This window comes from Diabrotica virgifera, chromosome 6 (assembly GCF_917563875.1).
Source record: "Diabrotica virgifera virgifera chromosome 6, PGI_DIABVI_V3a".
In the NCBI taxonomy this organism is placed as follows: domain Eukaryota; kingdom Metazoa; phylum Arthropoda; class Insecta; order Coleoptera; family Chrysomelidae; genus Diabrotica; species Diabrotica virgifera.
The window spans coordinates 114,115,021-114,133,897 of record NC_065448.1 but is presented as its reverse complement, the minus strand read 5'-3'; the positions used below and the strand labels follow the sequence as shown (position 1 = coordinate 114,133,897).

General features: G+C 31.6%; 1 protein-coding gene across 1 annotated transcript in view; it reads left to right on the top strand.

The window, feature by feature from the left end:
- LOC126886158 (uncharacterized) overlaps positions 1–17,824 on the top strand; it is a 524,323-nt gene extending 506,499 nt beyond the window's left edge. The window contains exon 5 of the mRNA XM_050653009.1: positions 8,855–17,824. Within this exon, the coding sequence (XP_050508966.1) occupies positions 8,855–9,179 (325 nt within the window). The 3' untranslated portion in view covers positions 9,180–17,824. The remainder of the gene's footprint in view (positions 1–8,854) is intronic.
- Positions 17,825–18,877: the final 1,053 nt, after the last annotated feature.

Below are 18,877 nucleotides of genomic sequence, written 5' to 3'. Positions count from 1 at the left end.
ACCATTTAAGTACTTTATGTATCGTTTATATGATCTGTAAGTTTCATCGGTTCAAAGTGCTCATTGTTGAAAAAATTTAGTTTTAAAATAAAATATTTTTTAATCTTGAAAAAAATTCTTTTTTTTTTTCAAAATAACTGAATATTTTGAATTTTTGTTTTCTTGTAAGACCAAAATTGGTTAAGATGCGGCGGTTCAAAATTTACATTCACTCGTGATTAGTGACTCGTTCAAGCCCTTTTAACTAGAGCCTTTTCAAAAATAAGCACTTTGAACCGATGAAACTTCAGTACCTACTTCAGATCATATAAACAATACATAATCATAAGTAAAGTAACTTGTGGTGAAGCAACAACTATTAATTTCTTCTTTGGGACCAAGGGACCAATTACTTTGAGCGTAACATACTTACTTTTCATGTTAGAAACTAAAAAATAAAGCTTCTTTTAATATTCGATTTGGAATTTGACGAATAAGAACTTACTTTTCATTACCTACAAATCTGCTTCTACTGGGGTCTACAGACTTCATATATATGTTATAGTCAAAGCCCGAATTTCAGGCACTCCTAGGTTTGCCTAGGCAATTCTCAGGTCTGACTGATGGTATTAGTCAAAGCCCGAAATAAATTACAGTTTCGGCCTTTAACTAGTCAAACCTAGGATAGACTAAGTTGGTCAGGCAAAGGTCGAAATTTAATTTTATGAAAACGGGGTTTGACTAGTAGTCCAGAAAGCCACTACGCATCCGCTAGGAAAAATATTCTAATTCGGATTTTTTGCACAGTCTTACTCAAAAAGGACTCCTTTTAACAAATTTGTATGTTGCCAGGACCAAAAGGTGGTCAAAAATTTTTTAAACGTTTTTTTTTTGTTTTTTTCCTAAAATTATTATTTTTGCATGGAAAAAAGTTTTTTTAGATTTTTTGGATCATTCCAAACAGAAAAGGTATTTAGTGACTTTTCTCTAAAAATGATAGTTTTTGACATATAAGCGATTAAAAATTGAAAAATTGCGAAATCGGCCATTTTTAACCCTCAAGAACTATGTGAAAAACTGAAAATTTGAATGTTGCCAAGGTAGGCAGATATTCTTTAAACATCGATTGATGAAATCCCGAAGAGTTTTTTGCAATACAATATTCAAAACTCCTTTGTTTTTTAATTGCTAATCAAGCGTGCGCGACACTATTTTCCACCGACAGTATGGTGCAAATGAAAGGAATAAATTCGTTATTTCGTAAACTGGCGACTTTAAGGAAAAATCCCGAAACAGGTCGATTTTTATTTTTAAGTTATAATATTGTGGCATATATGGTATACTAGTAACGTCATCCGTCTGGGCGTGATGACGTAATCGATGATTTTTTTAAATGAGAATAAGGGTCGTGTTGTAGCTCATTTGAAACGTTCTTCAATTCTCTATTCAGTAATGTAAACATTTACATAATTATTTATACAGGGTGTCCTTCTACTTCTTTTTTTGTCAAATAATTTAATTTAATAAAAACTTTTTGGACACCCTGTATAAATAATTATGTAAATGTTTTTATTACTGAAAAGAGAATTGAAGAACCTTTCAAATGAACTAGCATGTAACCCCTATCCTCATTTAAAAAAATCATCGATTACGTCATCACGTCCAGATGGATGACGTCACTAGTATACCATATATGCCACAATATCATAACTTAAAAATAAAAATCGACCTATTTCGGGATTTTTTCTTAAAGTCGCCGGTTTACGAAATATCGAATTTATTCCTTCCATTTGCACCATACTGTCGGTGGAAAATAGTGTCGCGCACACTTGATTAGCAATTAAAAAACAAAGGAGTTTTGAATATTGTATTGCAAAAAACTCTTCGGGATTTCATCAATCGATGTTTAAAGAATATCTACTTACCTTGGCAACATTCAAATTTTCAGTTTTTCACATAGTTTTTGATGGTTAAAAATGGCAGATTTCGCAATTTTTCAATTTTTAATCGCTTATGTCAAAAACTATCATTTTTAGAGAAAAGTCACTGAAGACCTTTTCTGTTTGGAATGATCCAAAAAACCTAAAAAAACTTTTTGACATGTAAAAAAAATAATTTTAGGATAAAAACAAAAAAAACGTTAAAAAATTTTTGACCACCTTTTGGTCCTGGCAACATGCAAATTTGTTAAAAGGAGTCCTTTTTGAGTAAGATTGTGCAAAAAATCCGAATTAGAATGAAACGTCAGTTTTTAATTTTAATGTTTATTATTTGTATATTGTCGTAATTAAAATAAAAAAAATAGTGTTTATTCTCTCATTTTGAGACAGCAGGTATGGCATTAAAGAGTTGCACAATACGTTAGACCTTTTACACTTACATACTAATTGTGAAGGGCAGTTTTCTGTTGCAGTAGCATTTTATAAAGCCTTGTCTTCCAAGTTTAGAATCTTTTGTTCTAATTTCTCTTAGAGTCATCTTAACGTCTGGAACATTTTCGAAATTAAGGAAATTCTCTTTGCATTCTCTTATTTGATTTCTTTAAAAAAGTGTATTTATTGTTCCGTATTTCGTACTAACTCTATATAAGCCATTGTTTTATGATACCCAAAATATTTCGAGCATCTCCTTTGGCTCTATCAAAGCTGGGGAAGGGTACCTATTGTTACAGTTTTTTCGATCGAAATTGGAGAAAAATTTTTTTCACTATAGAGTTTCATAGCATTAGCCTGCACATGAAGACCTTCAATCGCCTTTCTTTTATTTATTTTAATCTTTTCTGTCTGTGCACAACGCATGAATGTAACTTTTCTTTCAAAACCTTCATAGTATGCACCAAATGTGCAAGCGCACATAACATGTACCACCTGATTACAAATTATGCACGTATATGCGTCAAAGCTCTCTTTTTGACAAATACAACAAACCACATCTGAAGAAATTACCAAATTACATGTAAATAAGAATCAAACTCCGTTCGCTCAACTCAGATAAATTTTGATAGATTCAGAGTGGGAAACGTACAACACACAATTTCCTGCCTCACAATATTACAAGCTCAAATAACGTTTCATTAAAAAAAAAGAAGAATTATTATGGAAAATATTGGGAGTGTATACTAAACTCATACAATTCTGTGGAAGCTATTTCCTTAAAATATTTTTATTCTGCGTAAAAATTTTAATGATTTTTTTAAATATTTAATGAAATAATTTTCTCATTTGTTATGGTGTAACACACATTTGTTTGGTATAATTTCCTCCAATTTCGATCGAAAAAATTATAACAATACCTATCCTTAGCTTTGATAGAGCCAAAGGAGATGCTCGAAATATTTTGGGTATCATACAAGATAAAACAATTGACGGTTTATATAGAGTTGGTACGAAATACGGAACAATAAACACACTTTTTTCAAGAAATCAAGTAAGAGAATGCAAAGAGCATTTTCTTAATTTCGAAGATGTTCCAGACGTTAAGCTGTCTCTAAGAGAAATTAGTACAAAACATTCTAAATTTGGAGGACAAGATTTTAAAAATGCTACTGCAATAGGAAATGCTCTTCAAATTATGTAAGTGTAAAAGGTCAACGTATTGTGCAACACTAAATGCCATACTGCCTCAGCATGTGAGAATAAACACTAATTTTTTATTAAAATAAAAAATGACTTTTTAATAAACATGATCTAACAAATTACGACATTTTAATAGCTGATTGGGGTTTTACTAGTCAAACCCCGATTTCATAAAATTAAATTTCGACCTTTGCCTGACCAACTTAGTCTCTCCTAGGTTTGACTAGTCAAAGGCCGAAAATGTAATTTATTTCGGGCTTTGACTAAGACCGTCAGTCAGACCTGAGGATTGCCTAGTCAAACCTAGGAGTGACTGAAATTCGGGCTTTGACTATAACATGTATACCATTTTTCTCACTTTTTATAAGCTATATTTTTGCTAGCAATATTTTTTCTATAAATTACTTTCTTTTTGATTTATTTGCGAAAAACATATAAATACGTGTTTTTTTTTTCTAGCAAGAATTAGCGGGTGACTTTGCGCGACAGCGAGAAATACACAATACGAAAAGGTCAGCCGCCAGCTCTCACTTGTGGGATTGTACTCGCAAATAACTCGAAGATATTGACTTAGTGAAAAAACTATAGAACAAAAGTTACTTAAAATTAGTGAGTTTATCCAATTCCGGACTTTTTTGAACGTATGTTTTTTCACCTTCGAGAAGGGGTGAAACTCACATCCAAAGCAAAAGCGCTCATCGGCACAATACCACTTTTTTCTTTGACATGTTTGCTATTTGTATGACAAATTTAATTTATTGAAAATTCGGAATTTTGGAATATTTAACCATGAGTAAGTTCAGTGATTTATTTCAAGCACCTACCTACCTACCTACCTACCTACCTACCTTAAAAAAATTAAATAAAAAAGCATGTTTAAAAATGCCTTAAGGGGCGCCAAAATCTTTTTTGGACACAGGGGCCAGTAAACTTTACGGGGGCCCTGACACTGACTGACTTATGACGAAAATAAAGTCGCTCCCTGCTTTTTTTTAAGTAACAATTAAGCCCTCCTCATTACAATCCTAATTGAAATGAATAGCTTCCCCACTTGAAATTAACTTTATTTTGGTATAATTGATACGATCCATGTGATTTGGCCGGTTTAGAATGCTTAGTTTAGAAAAATAGTTGATTAAATAGAAAATGGCATTTTATAATTCAAAAAAGTACATTTTTCTCAAATAAACCTAAAAGTGTTAATGATAAAAAAACAAAAAAAAAAAACAAAATTTTCAGTAAACAAAAATATTACAATTAATATTTGAAACATTTTTTCATATTATGAATACTTTTAGATGTATTTAAGCAAAATACACTTTTTTTTAATTATAAAAATGTCATTCTCGATTTAATCAACTATTTTTTCTAAACCGATGGTATTTCAAACTGGTCAAATTCAATATCAGATAGTATCAATTATACCTAAATAAAGTTAATTTCAAGTGGGAAGCTATTCATTTCTATTAGGATTGTAATGACGAGGGTTTAATTGTTACATTAAAAAAAAGCAGGGAGCGACTTTATTTTCGTCATAAGTCAGTCTTTTACCAGAGCTCATTTGAAAGGTTTTTTTAATGAACTTTAAAAGATATCTGTAAAGGTTTCCCAAAAAAGTGCACCACCTTCAAGTTATTTGAGATTAAAGGTTCTCCATTTCGAGGTTCTTCGAAAATAACCATCCTTTAAAGATAAATAACTCAGTCGTTATTGGGTTTACATGGGTCTTTCCGACGCGAATCTCGTTCTTTTTTATTAGCTACAATTTTGTTCCTAATGATTTTTTCTATAAAATTTTTTTTTTTAAGTTATTCATGAAAAACCGATATAAAATGTGAGTTTTTTCAATGAAAAATGCATAGTTTCAATCGCTATAACTTGGAAAGTATAAACTTTGCAAAAAAAAATTTATAGAACAAAATTTACCCAGAATTGGTCAATCTACCGACTTCCATAGTTATTTTGATTGAACAAATTTTCATCCCCTAGATGGGGTTGTTTTCACCCCCAGGGCAAAAGCCCGCTTCGGCGTAGGGTAGATATTGACAAAGGTTATAAATACTACCTAAATCCAAATTTTCAAGAAAATCGACCTTGATTCTCAAAATTCCACGATAAAATGGCTTGGACTATGATATATTTCAGTTTAAATTTGAGATAAAATTAAATTTTATTTAAATATTTAAATTTTGCAATAGATTGTTTTGTTTAATTTCATTATCTTTTATTTTGTATTATTGACGATTTATGTAATTTTAGTAAATTGTAATTATTATTTTCTGACTCGTTGTCAGCTTTGTCCATAAAATTGTACAGTTTTCAGGGACAATAAAGCATATTTCTATTCTATTCTTTGAACTATGTATATAGAAAAAGAACCAGTAGTATTGTGGTGGGTGTGATATAAATGTTCTATCTTCTGATCTCAGAATCTAACCACCCTCTTGATTTTGTTTATTTAAAAAATACTTAAAAAAATGCACGTAATTCGCTTGATTATACAGGGTGAGGCAGATAACTGGCCTATTAGAAATATCTCGAGAACTAAAGTTAACAGAATCATGAAAATTGGAATGCAGGGGTTTTGAAGGATGATCTATTAAATGAAAATATTTTCATCTCTTTGCAACTTCCGGTTATACCGGAAGTTGCTTATAACTTCGTTTTTTTAAATGGGACACCCTGTATATTTTGACATTTTTGGATTCTCTTCGATGTCTTCTTTCTTAAAATATGAGGATTTGTGATGTTATACAGGGTATTTTAAAAGATAATTACGTTTTTTTATTAATTTCGTAGCAATATTCACACCCTGTAGAATTGTAGTAGTTTGACAACCAAAACTCTACTTACGTTCAAATGATTTTTATTATAGTCTACTATTGTTAAGAATCATTAGTATAGCTAAATTTTTAATTTTAGTATACAGGGTTGTTCGAAACTCGGAATGAGTATTTTCTGAGTTTTCCTAAATGGAACACCCTGTATTTTAGTATTGTAATGAAATGATATTTTATGGTACTTTTTTATTTCTTAAGCATTCCCTATACCTAACTGCTTTAATTTGTGCTTAATTGTTAGTCGCACCAACAATCTTAACTACGTAGGTATTTTGATAGCTAAACCATTATTAGTAATTTTAAGGATCTTTTTGATTAATATGTATTTAATCGAAGCAGCGCAGAAAACGACAATAAATATCGCCTCCGTACCACCAGATTGACAACAGGTGGAAAACTTTCTTTGGTTACACCTCCTGAGACTTTTACAATTTATAAGTCATACAGGTGCCGAGAAAATTAAGATGAGAGAATTTTAAATAATTCACAACTCATCTACTCAGCATGGTAAAGCTCCAACAAGAAAGATTCCTTAAAACTCAAAAGAGTAAATGAATTAAAAATGTATAAACATTCTCAATTTCTTTGCAAAACGAAAATGCAGCAGCTGCATAATACTCTGGTTAAAGCGGAGAGTGCAGGAAGAGTCTATACCGGTTTCGGAGATCTTTTTCCCCTCATCAGTAAACCCATATCCTCTTCTCTCCGCTTTAACCATTTACCATAGCTTAGGGCCTTCCCGAATTGCAAAGAAAGAAATGTCACGGATGAACTAGGGCCATCTACCGGAAAACAAACTAAGTTATCAATCGAAGCAGCGCAGAAAACGACAATAAATATCGCCTCCGTACCACCAGATTGACAACAGGTGGAAAACTTTCTTTGGTTACACCTCCTGAGACTTTTACAATTTATAAGTCATACAGGTGCCGAGAAAATTAAGATGAGAGAATTTTAAATATTTCACAACTCGTCTACTCAGCATGGTAAAGCTCCAACAAGAAAGATTCCTTAATACTCAAAAGAGTAAATGAATTAAAAATGTATAAACATTCTCAATTTCTTTGCAAAACGAAAATGCAGCAGCTGCATAATACTCTGGTTAAAGCGGAGAGTGCAGGAAGAGTCTATACCGGTTTCGGAGATCTTTTTCCCCTCATCATTAAACCCATATCCTCTTCTCTCCGCTTTAACCATTTACCATAGCTTAGGGCCTTCCCGAATTGCAAAGAAAGAAATGTCACGGATGAACTAGGGCCATCTACCGGAAAACAAACTAAGTTATCAATCGAAGCAGCGCAGAAAACGACAATAAATATCGCCTCCGTACCACCAGATTGACAACAGGTGGAAAACTTTCTTTGGTTACACCTCCTGAGACTTTTACAATTTATAAGTCATACAGTCATACACCTGTTGTCAATCTGGTGGTACGGAGGCGATATTTATTGTCGTTTTCTGCGCTGCTTCGATTGATAACTTAGTTTGTTTTCCGGTAGATGGCCCTAGTTCATCCGTGACATTTCTTTCTTTGCAATTCGGGAAGGCCCTAAGCTATGGTAAATGGTTAAAGCGGAGAGAAGAGGATATGGGTTTACTGATGAGGGGAAAAAGATCTCCGAAACCGGTATAGACTCTTCCTGCACTCTCCGCTTTAACCAGAGTATTATGCAGCTGCTGCATTTTCGTTTTGCAAAGAAATTGAGAATGTTTATACATTTTTAATATGTATTTATTTCTGGAAAAAAATTTGTGATTGAATATTTTCACGGCCGACTTAATAAAATTTTACGTATTTTTTGTTGCAATTAATGTTTAGCTTGAATCACCAATAACTAACAAATTAAAGCAGTTAGGTATAGGGAATACTTTTAAAATAGAAAAGTACTATGAAATATCATTTCATTACAATACTAAAATACAGGGTGTTCTATTTAAGAAAACTCAGAAAATATTCATTCCGAGTTTCGACCAACCCTGTATACTAAAATTTCGAAATTAGCTATACTAATGATTCTTAACAATAATAAACTATATTAAAAATCACTTGAACGTAAGCAGAGCTTTTAATGTCAAACTATTACAATTCTACAGGGTGTGAATGTTGCTACGAAATTAATAAAAAAACGTAAATATCTTTTAAAATACCCTGTATAATATTACAAAATCTCATATTTTAAGAAAGAAGATATTGAGGAGAATCCAAAAATGTAAAAATATACAGGGTGTCCCATTAAAAAAAACCAAGTTATAAGCAACTTCCGGTATAACCGGAAGTTGCAAAGAGATGAAAATATTTTAATTTAATAGATCATCCATCAAAACCCCTTTATTCCAATTTTCATGATTCTGTTGCCTTAAGTTCTCGAAATATTTCTAATAGGCCAGTTATCTGCCTCACCCTATATATTTGGTTTAATTTGAGCGATGTTCTGTAAATAATACCATTTTTTGTTTTAGTTTCATCTTAAGAGGGAAGTTAGAATCGTGTCCCAAACAAAACCTGGGGGAATGTTCCTTCGAACTACATATATGTTATCTACCAGATCTCAGTGTACATCCTCACCAGTCTACAAGTACAACACCAACCAAATCGATTTTGAAGAAAGCCATTAGCAGCACTCCACTGAATACTCGAAGAAATAAAGAAAATCAAACCACTGGTTTTGTCGGTATAAGAAGAAAACGTCTTCGAGGTGATTCGTGGTGCTACAAGAAAGTTTGCGAAGAAGTTCTAGCATTAACTTCTAAGGAGTTCGCCGCGTTTTCAGAATCAGCTGTTTAATGTTTATATAATACGTATTTATATTTTTTATTAGTAAAAGATTTACTAACGAACTTTCGGTTTTATCGGCATTATTCCGAAATTAATTAATGAAATACGTAGTCAAATATAAAACAGTTTAAACATAATATATTTATATATAATTTTACTCATCTCTTGTCGACCATCTGTGGTAAGAGCTAAATCTGATTTAATTCTGAATGGTATCGGTATTTTTTACAGATATACCTCATACAAATGTCTTTCACCATATCTTCTTGATGGTATTCACCTTCTTCTTCCTTACTTCCTCTTACCTTGAAAATTGAGTGATTCATATTTCTACGTTGAATGTGCTCAAACCATTTTGAAATATCCTCAATGCTAACTTGTATTTGATGCATTTGATAGGCTGCTAAAAATGTTCCGGAAGAGTACGTTACATGAAACGTTTGCAGCCTTAAACCTACCACATTAAGTAATCCTTTACTACATTCGCGATATGTGCACTAGCATTGTTGTTCCCAATTTAATTCGAACCAACGAAGGATGCATTTGGTATAATGTGATTTACTAATCAGTTGTAATTATACCTTTGTTCTTTTATGCGCAAAGTTTAAACTTTTACGACGATATTCTGCTAACAGAACTTTTCACCGTTTCTTCCTGTATACATTGCGCTTAAATTTATACTCCTATATATTATATTTATATAAAAAAAGAACTTCTCTTGCTGTGCTTATTTTTCTTTTATTTGATTTTTTGTTGACATTTCTCCGCCGTAATCATGTTTTAAGGTGTACATCAATTCGCCATATCACCAAATACTATTGATTGTAATACATCCAACTCCCACAGAAATCTGGAAGCACGTTGCCACTAGCGCCACTGTCGGCTTGAAGTGAAACTACGTTTTGAAAATGTAAAATTTGACGTAAACATTAAAATTTAATTTTATAAATTTTTGAATAACGAGCTAATTTTGCTAAATTAAATTAAAATAAAAATAGTTCAAACACTTATACAAAAACAATAATAAAGCAATTTTATAAATGTAAGGTTAGATTGCTCTGGTTATCACCGCACGCCACTAGATGGCGCTATATTATTTGCTTCCTCAAATGTAATGGGAAATGTCAAGAGTTGTATGTATTATAGTCAATAGTATTTGATATCACTAAATATTTAATTTTAAAAGTTCCATCCATATATAGTTCGGATAAGGAACTCATAGCACGGCAAACAAGAAACAATCCTATCTACTTAACCACCGAGATTTAATGAATTTAACTGAGTAGTTAACTTCATCACTTTTTTGGATAATATGCAAGTAGTTATTTGAATTAATTAGTATCTGAACATAATTTTCATAATCCAATTTATTCCATTATTTTCATTTGAATATTCCTTATTTGTTAGCATTGTTCTAGTTCCGTTCATCATAAGCTTTTCATTGTATTCAGCTCATGGCATCTCACATAACTTTTATTACATTATCCAACAATGTGTTTTAAAGAAATTTTACACTTTTATTTCACAAACGCTTCCTGAAATTTCAGTTTCAACGTCATTGTAGACTTGAGGCACATGTTTATTATTGTAATAATGTTGCATTGGAGATGGTTTGATCTTTCTTTCTCGGATTATTCCATTTAAGTTAGTGACTGTTTTCTATGTAGTCACGTATTCATGCATAATGGTGGTAACCGAGGTATTTATTTTATTTTTAATATTTTACGGAAATTAAAAACAAATGTAAAGCTGGAACCGCTTTATTATACGTTCGGGTCTCCAAGTTGGAAGCGTGTTTGAAGTAGGTAAAGTCCTTTTCATGAGCATTTTTCAGTGCGTCACAGTTTTTCGATTTCTTTCTAACGCATTAAATTGTATGTATGTGACAGAAAAAAAGGCACGTCTGTGATTACAGACATTTATAACATTTATTCTAGTTATTCTAGTTGTCGATAGATGGCGCTATAATCGAAGAAAAAATTATTTACGAATTATATAATATATCTACGAATATAATCTGTACAGTTTATAAGACTATGCAAATCAAAGAAAATACCATTTTATAAATGCAATAAACACAATTGATTTGTTTTTATGCCAAATTGCAAATAAAATGTGACAACTGTCAGATTGAACTAAAATGTCATGTTAGAATAAATGTCATAAATGTGTATTATCACGGACTTACCTTTTTTTCTATCATTGGTGACGCACTGAAAAATGCTCATGAAAAGGACTCTACACAGTTTATACTGGGTCTCTCACCTTGGTGTCGGAACGTCAAATTGGGTAGTCATAATTTTACAAGGCTTGCTTTCCATAACCGAGAAAATGGCTTCGACTGAAAGGTCTAAACGTCAAATAAAGTTGTTCCAATATTCACATTCTGGTTAATTCCCATATAAGAAAATATCTTCTGAACAATGTTCAGCTATTTTACATAATATAATCCATATATATTATGTTGAAAAAAAAAATACTATTCAACACAATACAATGGAATAGATTCACTTAATCATGTTTTTATTATTTATGGAAATATAAATAATATACAGGGTGATTGATTAGTAGGGTAAAGCTCAATAGCTCCGCTATATAATAGTTAATAACAAAAATTTTAGCCACCTTTGAGCTTCACATTACAAAATTAGTTAGAATGTTACGAATGTTCGATAACACAGTGGCAGACCAAACTTATGTTTTTTTAAATGGAACACCCTATATTTTATTTTAAATTCGAAATCCTGTTAACTTCTCCTTCACAAAAATATAAAGGTTTGTTATGTTATACTGGGTATTTACAAAGTTATAACTAATTTTGTATGAAAATCGTAACAAGTTCAACTCCCTGTATAAATAAAAATAAGCAAAACAACAATGGTTTATTAATGCCATATTTTTTAACGTATTGTCAAAATTTTCAAGAATGGTCGATATTGCTAATTCTCTTTATATCAAATACAGGGTGAGTCAAAACGCAAGTACATTATTTTCTCAGTAATTTTAAATGGAACACCCTGTATTTTATATCACTATTGAAACGTACTATTACCGTACTTTAATTTTTGTATAACATTCCCTATGTCTAAATTTATTAGTTTTCGAGATATTTTAATTTTTCAATGGACCAGTAGCGTGGCCACCCAAATCACCAGAATTTAATAAACTGGACTGATTTTTTTGGGGTTACGTTAATAATGAAGTTTATAAAATACCTCCAACAACAAGGGATGAGATGAAAAATAGAATACAAAGTGTATTTCGATGTGTTAATTTACAAATGCTCCGTAGAGTAAGTAGCTCATTTAATGATCGTTTTTAGGCGTACATAAATGTGTTAGGAGATAATTTTTAACACCTTATGTAATTAAATATTAAAAATATTTTATTAAAAGTAGCTTCTAATTTTTTCAAACATGTTGTATTTTGTGTGTGTGTTTTTTTGTAAAATTTATTACTAATTTTCTTTGATTATTTGTTGCATTTACATAAAAAGATAGTTTTTAATTGTTTCAAAAATGTTGCATGTAGTAGTTGTGTTTTTGTTTGTAAAATGTATTACTAATAAATTATTTTTATTTCTTTATTTGCTACAGTGTTACATTGATTACCGGATTGATAATCGGTAATCTTCAATTGTCAATTCAGTCATGGCTTACTTAAAATTTAGATAAATTTAAACACCTAAAATAATTTGCTCTGAAAAATGAAAATATCTCGAAAACTAATAAATTTGGGCATAGGGAATGTTATATAAAAATTAAAGTACGTTAATGTTACTTTTCAATAATGATATAAATACAGGGCGTTCCGTTTAACATTACTGAGAAAATAATGTACTTGCGTTTTGACTCACCCTGTATTTGATATAAAGAAAATTAGCAATATCAATAATTATTAAAAATTTTGACAATAAATAAAAAACTATGACATTAATAAACCATTGCTGTTGTGCTTATTTTTATTTATACAGGGAGTTCAACTTGTTACGATTTTCATACAAAATTGTGTTATCGAACACCCTGTAACATTCTAACTAATTTTTAATGTGTGGCTAAAATTTTTGTTATTAACTTTTATTGCTATCTATTACTATATATATATATATATGTATATATATATATATATATATATATATATATATATATATATATATATATATATATATATTAATCAGGAGCCACTTACACCATCTAATGGTGTGTGGCAGTCAGTATACCATCACTGGTATACAAATGTTCGCCATTCTTTTTTATTTTTTGCCATTCGTCTTGCTTCATTCCAAGTGGTTCCCCTTCTTACCAGCAGTTCCCCAACTGTTTTGTCCCAGGTCTTTTAGGTCTTCCTCTCCTTGCCTTCTTCCATGTTTTGGCTTCCCATACTCTTCTAACCTGTCGCTGATCTTCCATACGCTGCATATGTCCCCACCAACTTAGTTGTTTCTGTTCAATAAATGAGATCAAGGGTTGGATGTTTAACTCTTCCCGTATTACATTATTTCTAATTTTGTCGTGACTGCTCTCACTCTTCTCAGATATTTAATTTCGGTGGCCTGTAATTTACTTTTCTGCCTATTTGTCAATACCTACGATTCGCAACCGAAAGTGAGGATTGGTCTGAATATCGTCTTGTATACATTCATCTTGGTTTTCCGTGAAATTTTTCTTTTTCCTATTAAACCCTTGTTCATTAAATAGTACGTTTTCATAGCTTTTTCTATTCTTGAATTGTATTCTATTTCTTCATCTCCTGAATCCTCTATCTTAGTGCTCAAATACTCAAACATGTCGACTTGTTCTAATTTTCTTCCCTCAATTGAAATGCTCATTTTTTGATCGTCTCCTATCTTCATTACTTTGGTTTTGTATTTGTTCAAAATCATTCCACATCTTTTTAGTGTTTCATTCCAGATTTCCATATTACTTTGAAGGTCTTGTTCACTTTCTGCCACTACCATCACATCATCCTCCGAAATCCTCACCATTTGTAAATTTTTGTACCCTACTTTTAATTTCTTCGCTTTGTTTGAACAGGCCCTGATGATTTCGTCCATAAATATATTGAATAATAGTGGACTGAGCCCTCCTCCTTGCTTCAGTCCTTCACTGGTTACAAAGATATCCGAGATGTTTCTCCAAATGACACTGTTCTTGTTGTTCTTATACAAGCTCTTAATCACAGTTAATGTTTTGTCCTCTACACCTTTTTTCTTCAGTATTTCCCACAATTTATCCCTCTTCACCTTATCAAAGGCCTTCTCCAAATCTAGAAATGCCAGTGACGCTGTTTGGTTTTGTTGGTTAACTTTTTCTATTATTTGTTTCAGTGTGAATACGTGGTCCTGGGTGCTTCTTAATTTACGGAATCCACTTTGTGCTTCATGCAGCGAACTTTCAATTTTCTTTGACAGTCGCCTCTCAATTATTTTTTCGAAGGCTTTCATAGACGTGCATAGTAAGGAGATTCCTTTATAATTACTGCAACATTTCTTGTCCCCTTTCTTGTAAATGGGCAAAATCAGCGCCATTTCCCAATCTTTCGGAATCATCTCTGTCTTCCATATTTCATCAAAAATCTCCAAGAGTACTACTTTTCCTTTATCTCCCATGTGCTTCAGCATTTCATTCGTTATTTTATCGAACCCAGGTGTTTTTCATTTTTTTAGCCATTTAATAGCATCCTCTAACTCTTCTAATTTTATCTTATCTGTTTCTCCCTGTTGTAGTATGTTTCCTACTTCCTCATCCGCTGTATCTGTATGCGTTGCTTCCAGAAATTCTTGAAAATACTCTTTCCATCTGCTCATTATTTCTTTGTTTTCGGTTAACACTTTCCCTTCTGAATCTTTAATATATGTATTTGTTTCTTTTTTGTCCTGCCTGAATGATTTAAGGATTTTATAAAACAGTTTTTGGTTTTCTTTGCTATTTTTTTCCATTTTCTCTTCAAATTCTGCCCAACTTACTTTTTTTGCCTCTGCAACTAGTTCCTTTGCTTTTTTCCTTTGTTTCTGGCACTCCTCGTAATTAATTTCGTTCCTATTGGCCAAGTATTTTTTCCAAGCGGTTTTCTTATTTTTAATACCATTTTTGACATTCTCTGTCCATTAAGATGTTTGTTTCTTGTTTTTGACGGTTCTAGAGGTTCCACAAGCTTCCCTTGCCGCTTCTAAAATTGCTTCCTTGTATATAGCCCAGGAATGCTCTACGTTTTTATCTCTTCTTTCTATTGAAGTAGTCCCTAATTTTTGTTCGACTAATTCTTTGAATGTGTTAGCTACTCGTTTGTCATTTAATTTTCTTATTGTTTCACATTCAGTTTTTTGGATACTCCTATTCTTATTCTCTATTTTTCTTTCGTTTACGTCTCTTATTTTAGATATTACCATAAAATGATCACTACCAATCTCTGGTCCCCTTCTAACTTTTGTGTCTAGAACATTTTTCATATTTTCTCTATCTACTATGACGTAATCGATTACTGATTTCTCGTTTCTTGTTGGTACCTCTCTTGTTTAAGTATGTATCTCTTTATGTTTGAACCAGGAGTTTGTTATAATCATATTATTTATTGTGCAGAAGTCTAAAAGCTTTACTCCGTTGCTGTTGCACGCTTTTTCTCCGTGTGATCCTAATATCTCCTTATACCTAGGGTTCGCACAGCCTACTCTAGCATTAAAATCGCCAAGGAGATATACCATCCCTCTCGCTCCTTCTCTGGTTTGTGTTAGCTGTTCTCAATACTTTTCTTTGTTCACGATTCTCTCGTCTTCGTTTGGTCCATAAGTAACAATAAATGTATTAATTCTGTTATCTCCGTTCCTTATTTCAACTGACATGATTCTCTCGGATATTGCTTCCCATTCATATATGTTTTTTGCTATTTTCTTGTGAATAATACATCCAATACCAGCAGCTGCCCTGATGTTTTCTTGTACTCCACTATATAATAATATGTGTTCGTCATCTAATGTTATGCACCCTTTTCCCTTTTTCTTTGTTTCTGTTATCCTTAGTACTTCCATATTTGCTTTTTCAAATTCTATTTCCAATTCCTTTTCCTTACCATTAATACCTCTAACGTTCCATGTCCCTATTTTCCAAACTGTTTCATTTTTTACCATTGATTTACTTAAATTTTCCTTTTCTTCCAATTGTATCTTATTCTGGCTATTTATCTTATTTCTTTTCCCTTTCCATTGCCTGGTCGTCATCTTATTTCCTTCCTTTTGTACCTCTAGTTTTTTTGAAAAAATTGTTTCGTTATTCCATTTAAAAGTCTTCTCATTAATTGTGATTTTCTGGTACCCAATCCTTACATTTTTGTTTAAACGCCTTTCTTCATTTGCTTTTTCTGTAAGTAGTTTTTGTACTTTCCTCTCTTGTTTTGTTAGGTCATTTTTTATGTAAACAGGACTACCTGAAATTTCTTTTAATTTGTATTTGTTTCGTATTATTTCTGTATTCTTTTCATATTTTGATATTTCTGCGATGCACATATTTTCGTTTATCTTCGTTACCTTCGTGATGTTTGTTTCGATTTTTAATGTGTCCTTGTTAAAAGTTTCAATTCCCTCTTTTTGATTTTCTTTATTCTCTTCCATTTTAAGTCCGCTTATCACTATGTTATTTCTCTTGCTGTTTTTCTCTAGCTGTTCCATCGCTTCATTGGCTTTTTCTAAACTCGTTACTCTCTTATTTAGTTCTTGAATTTCTTCCTTCATTGTTTTATTTTCTTCTTTGAGTATTTTCATCATTTCCCGGTATTCACTGAAAAGCTTTCGCATTTCCTTGATATTCTCTTTAAAACCTGCCATAATCTCTGTCAAATACTCTTTAATTTCCTCCATTACTAATTTGCTTTGAATTTAATATAAAATTAGTTGGAAATAACTGGAAAATAATTTGATGGAAAATATTTATAATTATGTATATTTTTTTTTATTACTATTATTAACTCTTTGGGGTCACCACGGTAAGAAATCACCCCGGATCGACTCCGCGGAGGGTTTATTCTTCTTGGTTGCACCCTATATATCTCAATCTATTTTTTACCCTCTAACTTAGTCTATCTATCTTAATCTTACCTTTTCTGTAATTGCTATTTTCTTTTATCTTAGTATAACTATTCACTCCACTTTTAATGTTCCACTATTTGCTAAATTTTATCTATTTAAGTACCACACTGTTTTTAAATTTTTAACACTTTCAATTATCTTAGTAAATAAATAAATCCGAAAACCTAATTACCGATATTTAGTTTTTGTCTGCTATACCGTGATAAGGCTCGATCAACAAGTTTGTTATCGCCGATACACACAGACAACCTTCTTCACTGCTCTCCAAAACTCAACATATAAATAATATAAGAGATCTTAAAAATATAAATTTTCTTAGAACATCTTAGAATGTCAGTATTTAAATACATGTACTTAATTTAGTTACGTAATTTGAAAATTATAAAATTATATTAATTTTTATATTTAAATTGTACAATTGGTACAAGTGTTCATTAGGACCTATATATTGTTTCACAAAAGACAACATGATAGTTATATATGTGGATTTCAGATAGATACATATTTTTATATTATTTGTATAATAGATAATGAATGTGTGTAAAATTGAAAACAAAATAAATATGATAATAACAAAGGTTTTATTTTTCTATAATGCGCGTCGTAACTTCGATAGTCATCTTCACATTTGAAGGACATCTTTATTAAAACTAACTACTACTACTATCGGTTTACAGCGTTCTCCGACGCCTTCCGACTCCTAACCGCCTTTCTTTTTTGTTTAACGATAGACCTGCAGTGATTTCTCTTTACTCTAGTTCTTTTTCAATTCCCTCCCTCCATCTTCTTCTCGGCCTTGCTCTTTTATTTCTCCCTTGTGGTGTCCACGCCAAAATCTGTTTAGGGGTCCTGTCATCTGACATTCTCTGTACATGGCCGTACCATATTAGTTGTTTTGTTTTTATTTTCATCAATTATTGTATGTGTGACCCTCATCATTTCTCGTATTCTCTCATTTAGTATCCAATCTCTTCTTGATTTGCCTGCTGCTCTTCTCCAGAAGTCCATTTCTGTTACTAGTAACATTCTCTCTGTTCTTTGTTTCAGTGGCCGAACTTCACTGCCATATGTGATTACACTTTTAAGTATTGTATATGAGCTGTTTGTTCGCTTTAGATATTGTTTGGTCCCACAGAATGCCGTTCATCATGGATATGGCTTTTCCACCCTGTATGTTTCTATCTTTTATAGCAGCATCGAGTGTTCCATCTTGATTTATCTTCATGCCCAGGTACTTGTATTCATCACAGTGTTTAATTTCTACCCAGCGTCTAATGTAATGTACTGCTTTGTCCCTCCAATACACATGGCTTCAGTTTTCTTAATGTTGACTTCGAAACCCCATTTGTTATATTCTTCTATTAGCTTCCGCGTCATGTAACTTAAGTCGTCATGATCCTGAGCAATCAGAATTTGGCCATTAATTCTGATTGTTTTATTAAAACTTATGGAATTATATTCGTTTGATGATTACTTCGAACGATCAATATGTGTTAAATTACAACTAAATTATACATATTAGGGTGGGTCGAAAAAAAATATTTTTTTTTAGAAACGTTCTAGTGCGGAAAAGTTGTTTTTGGTAACAATAAAACATACTAAGCAAGAAAATATTTTTTTTATTTATTTT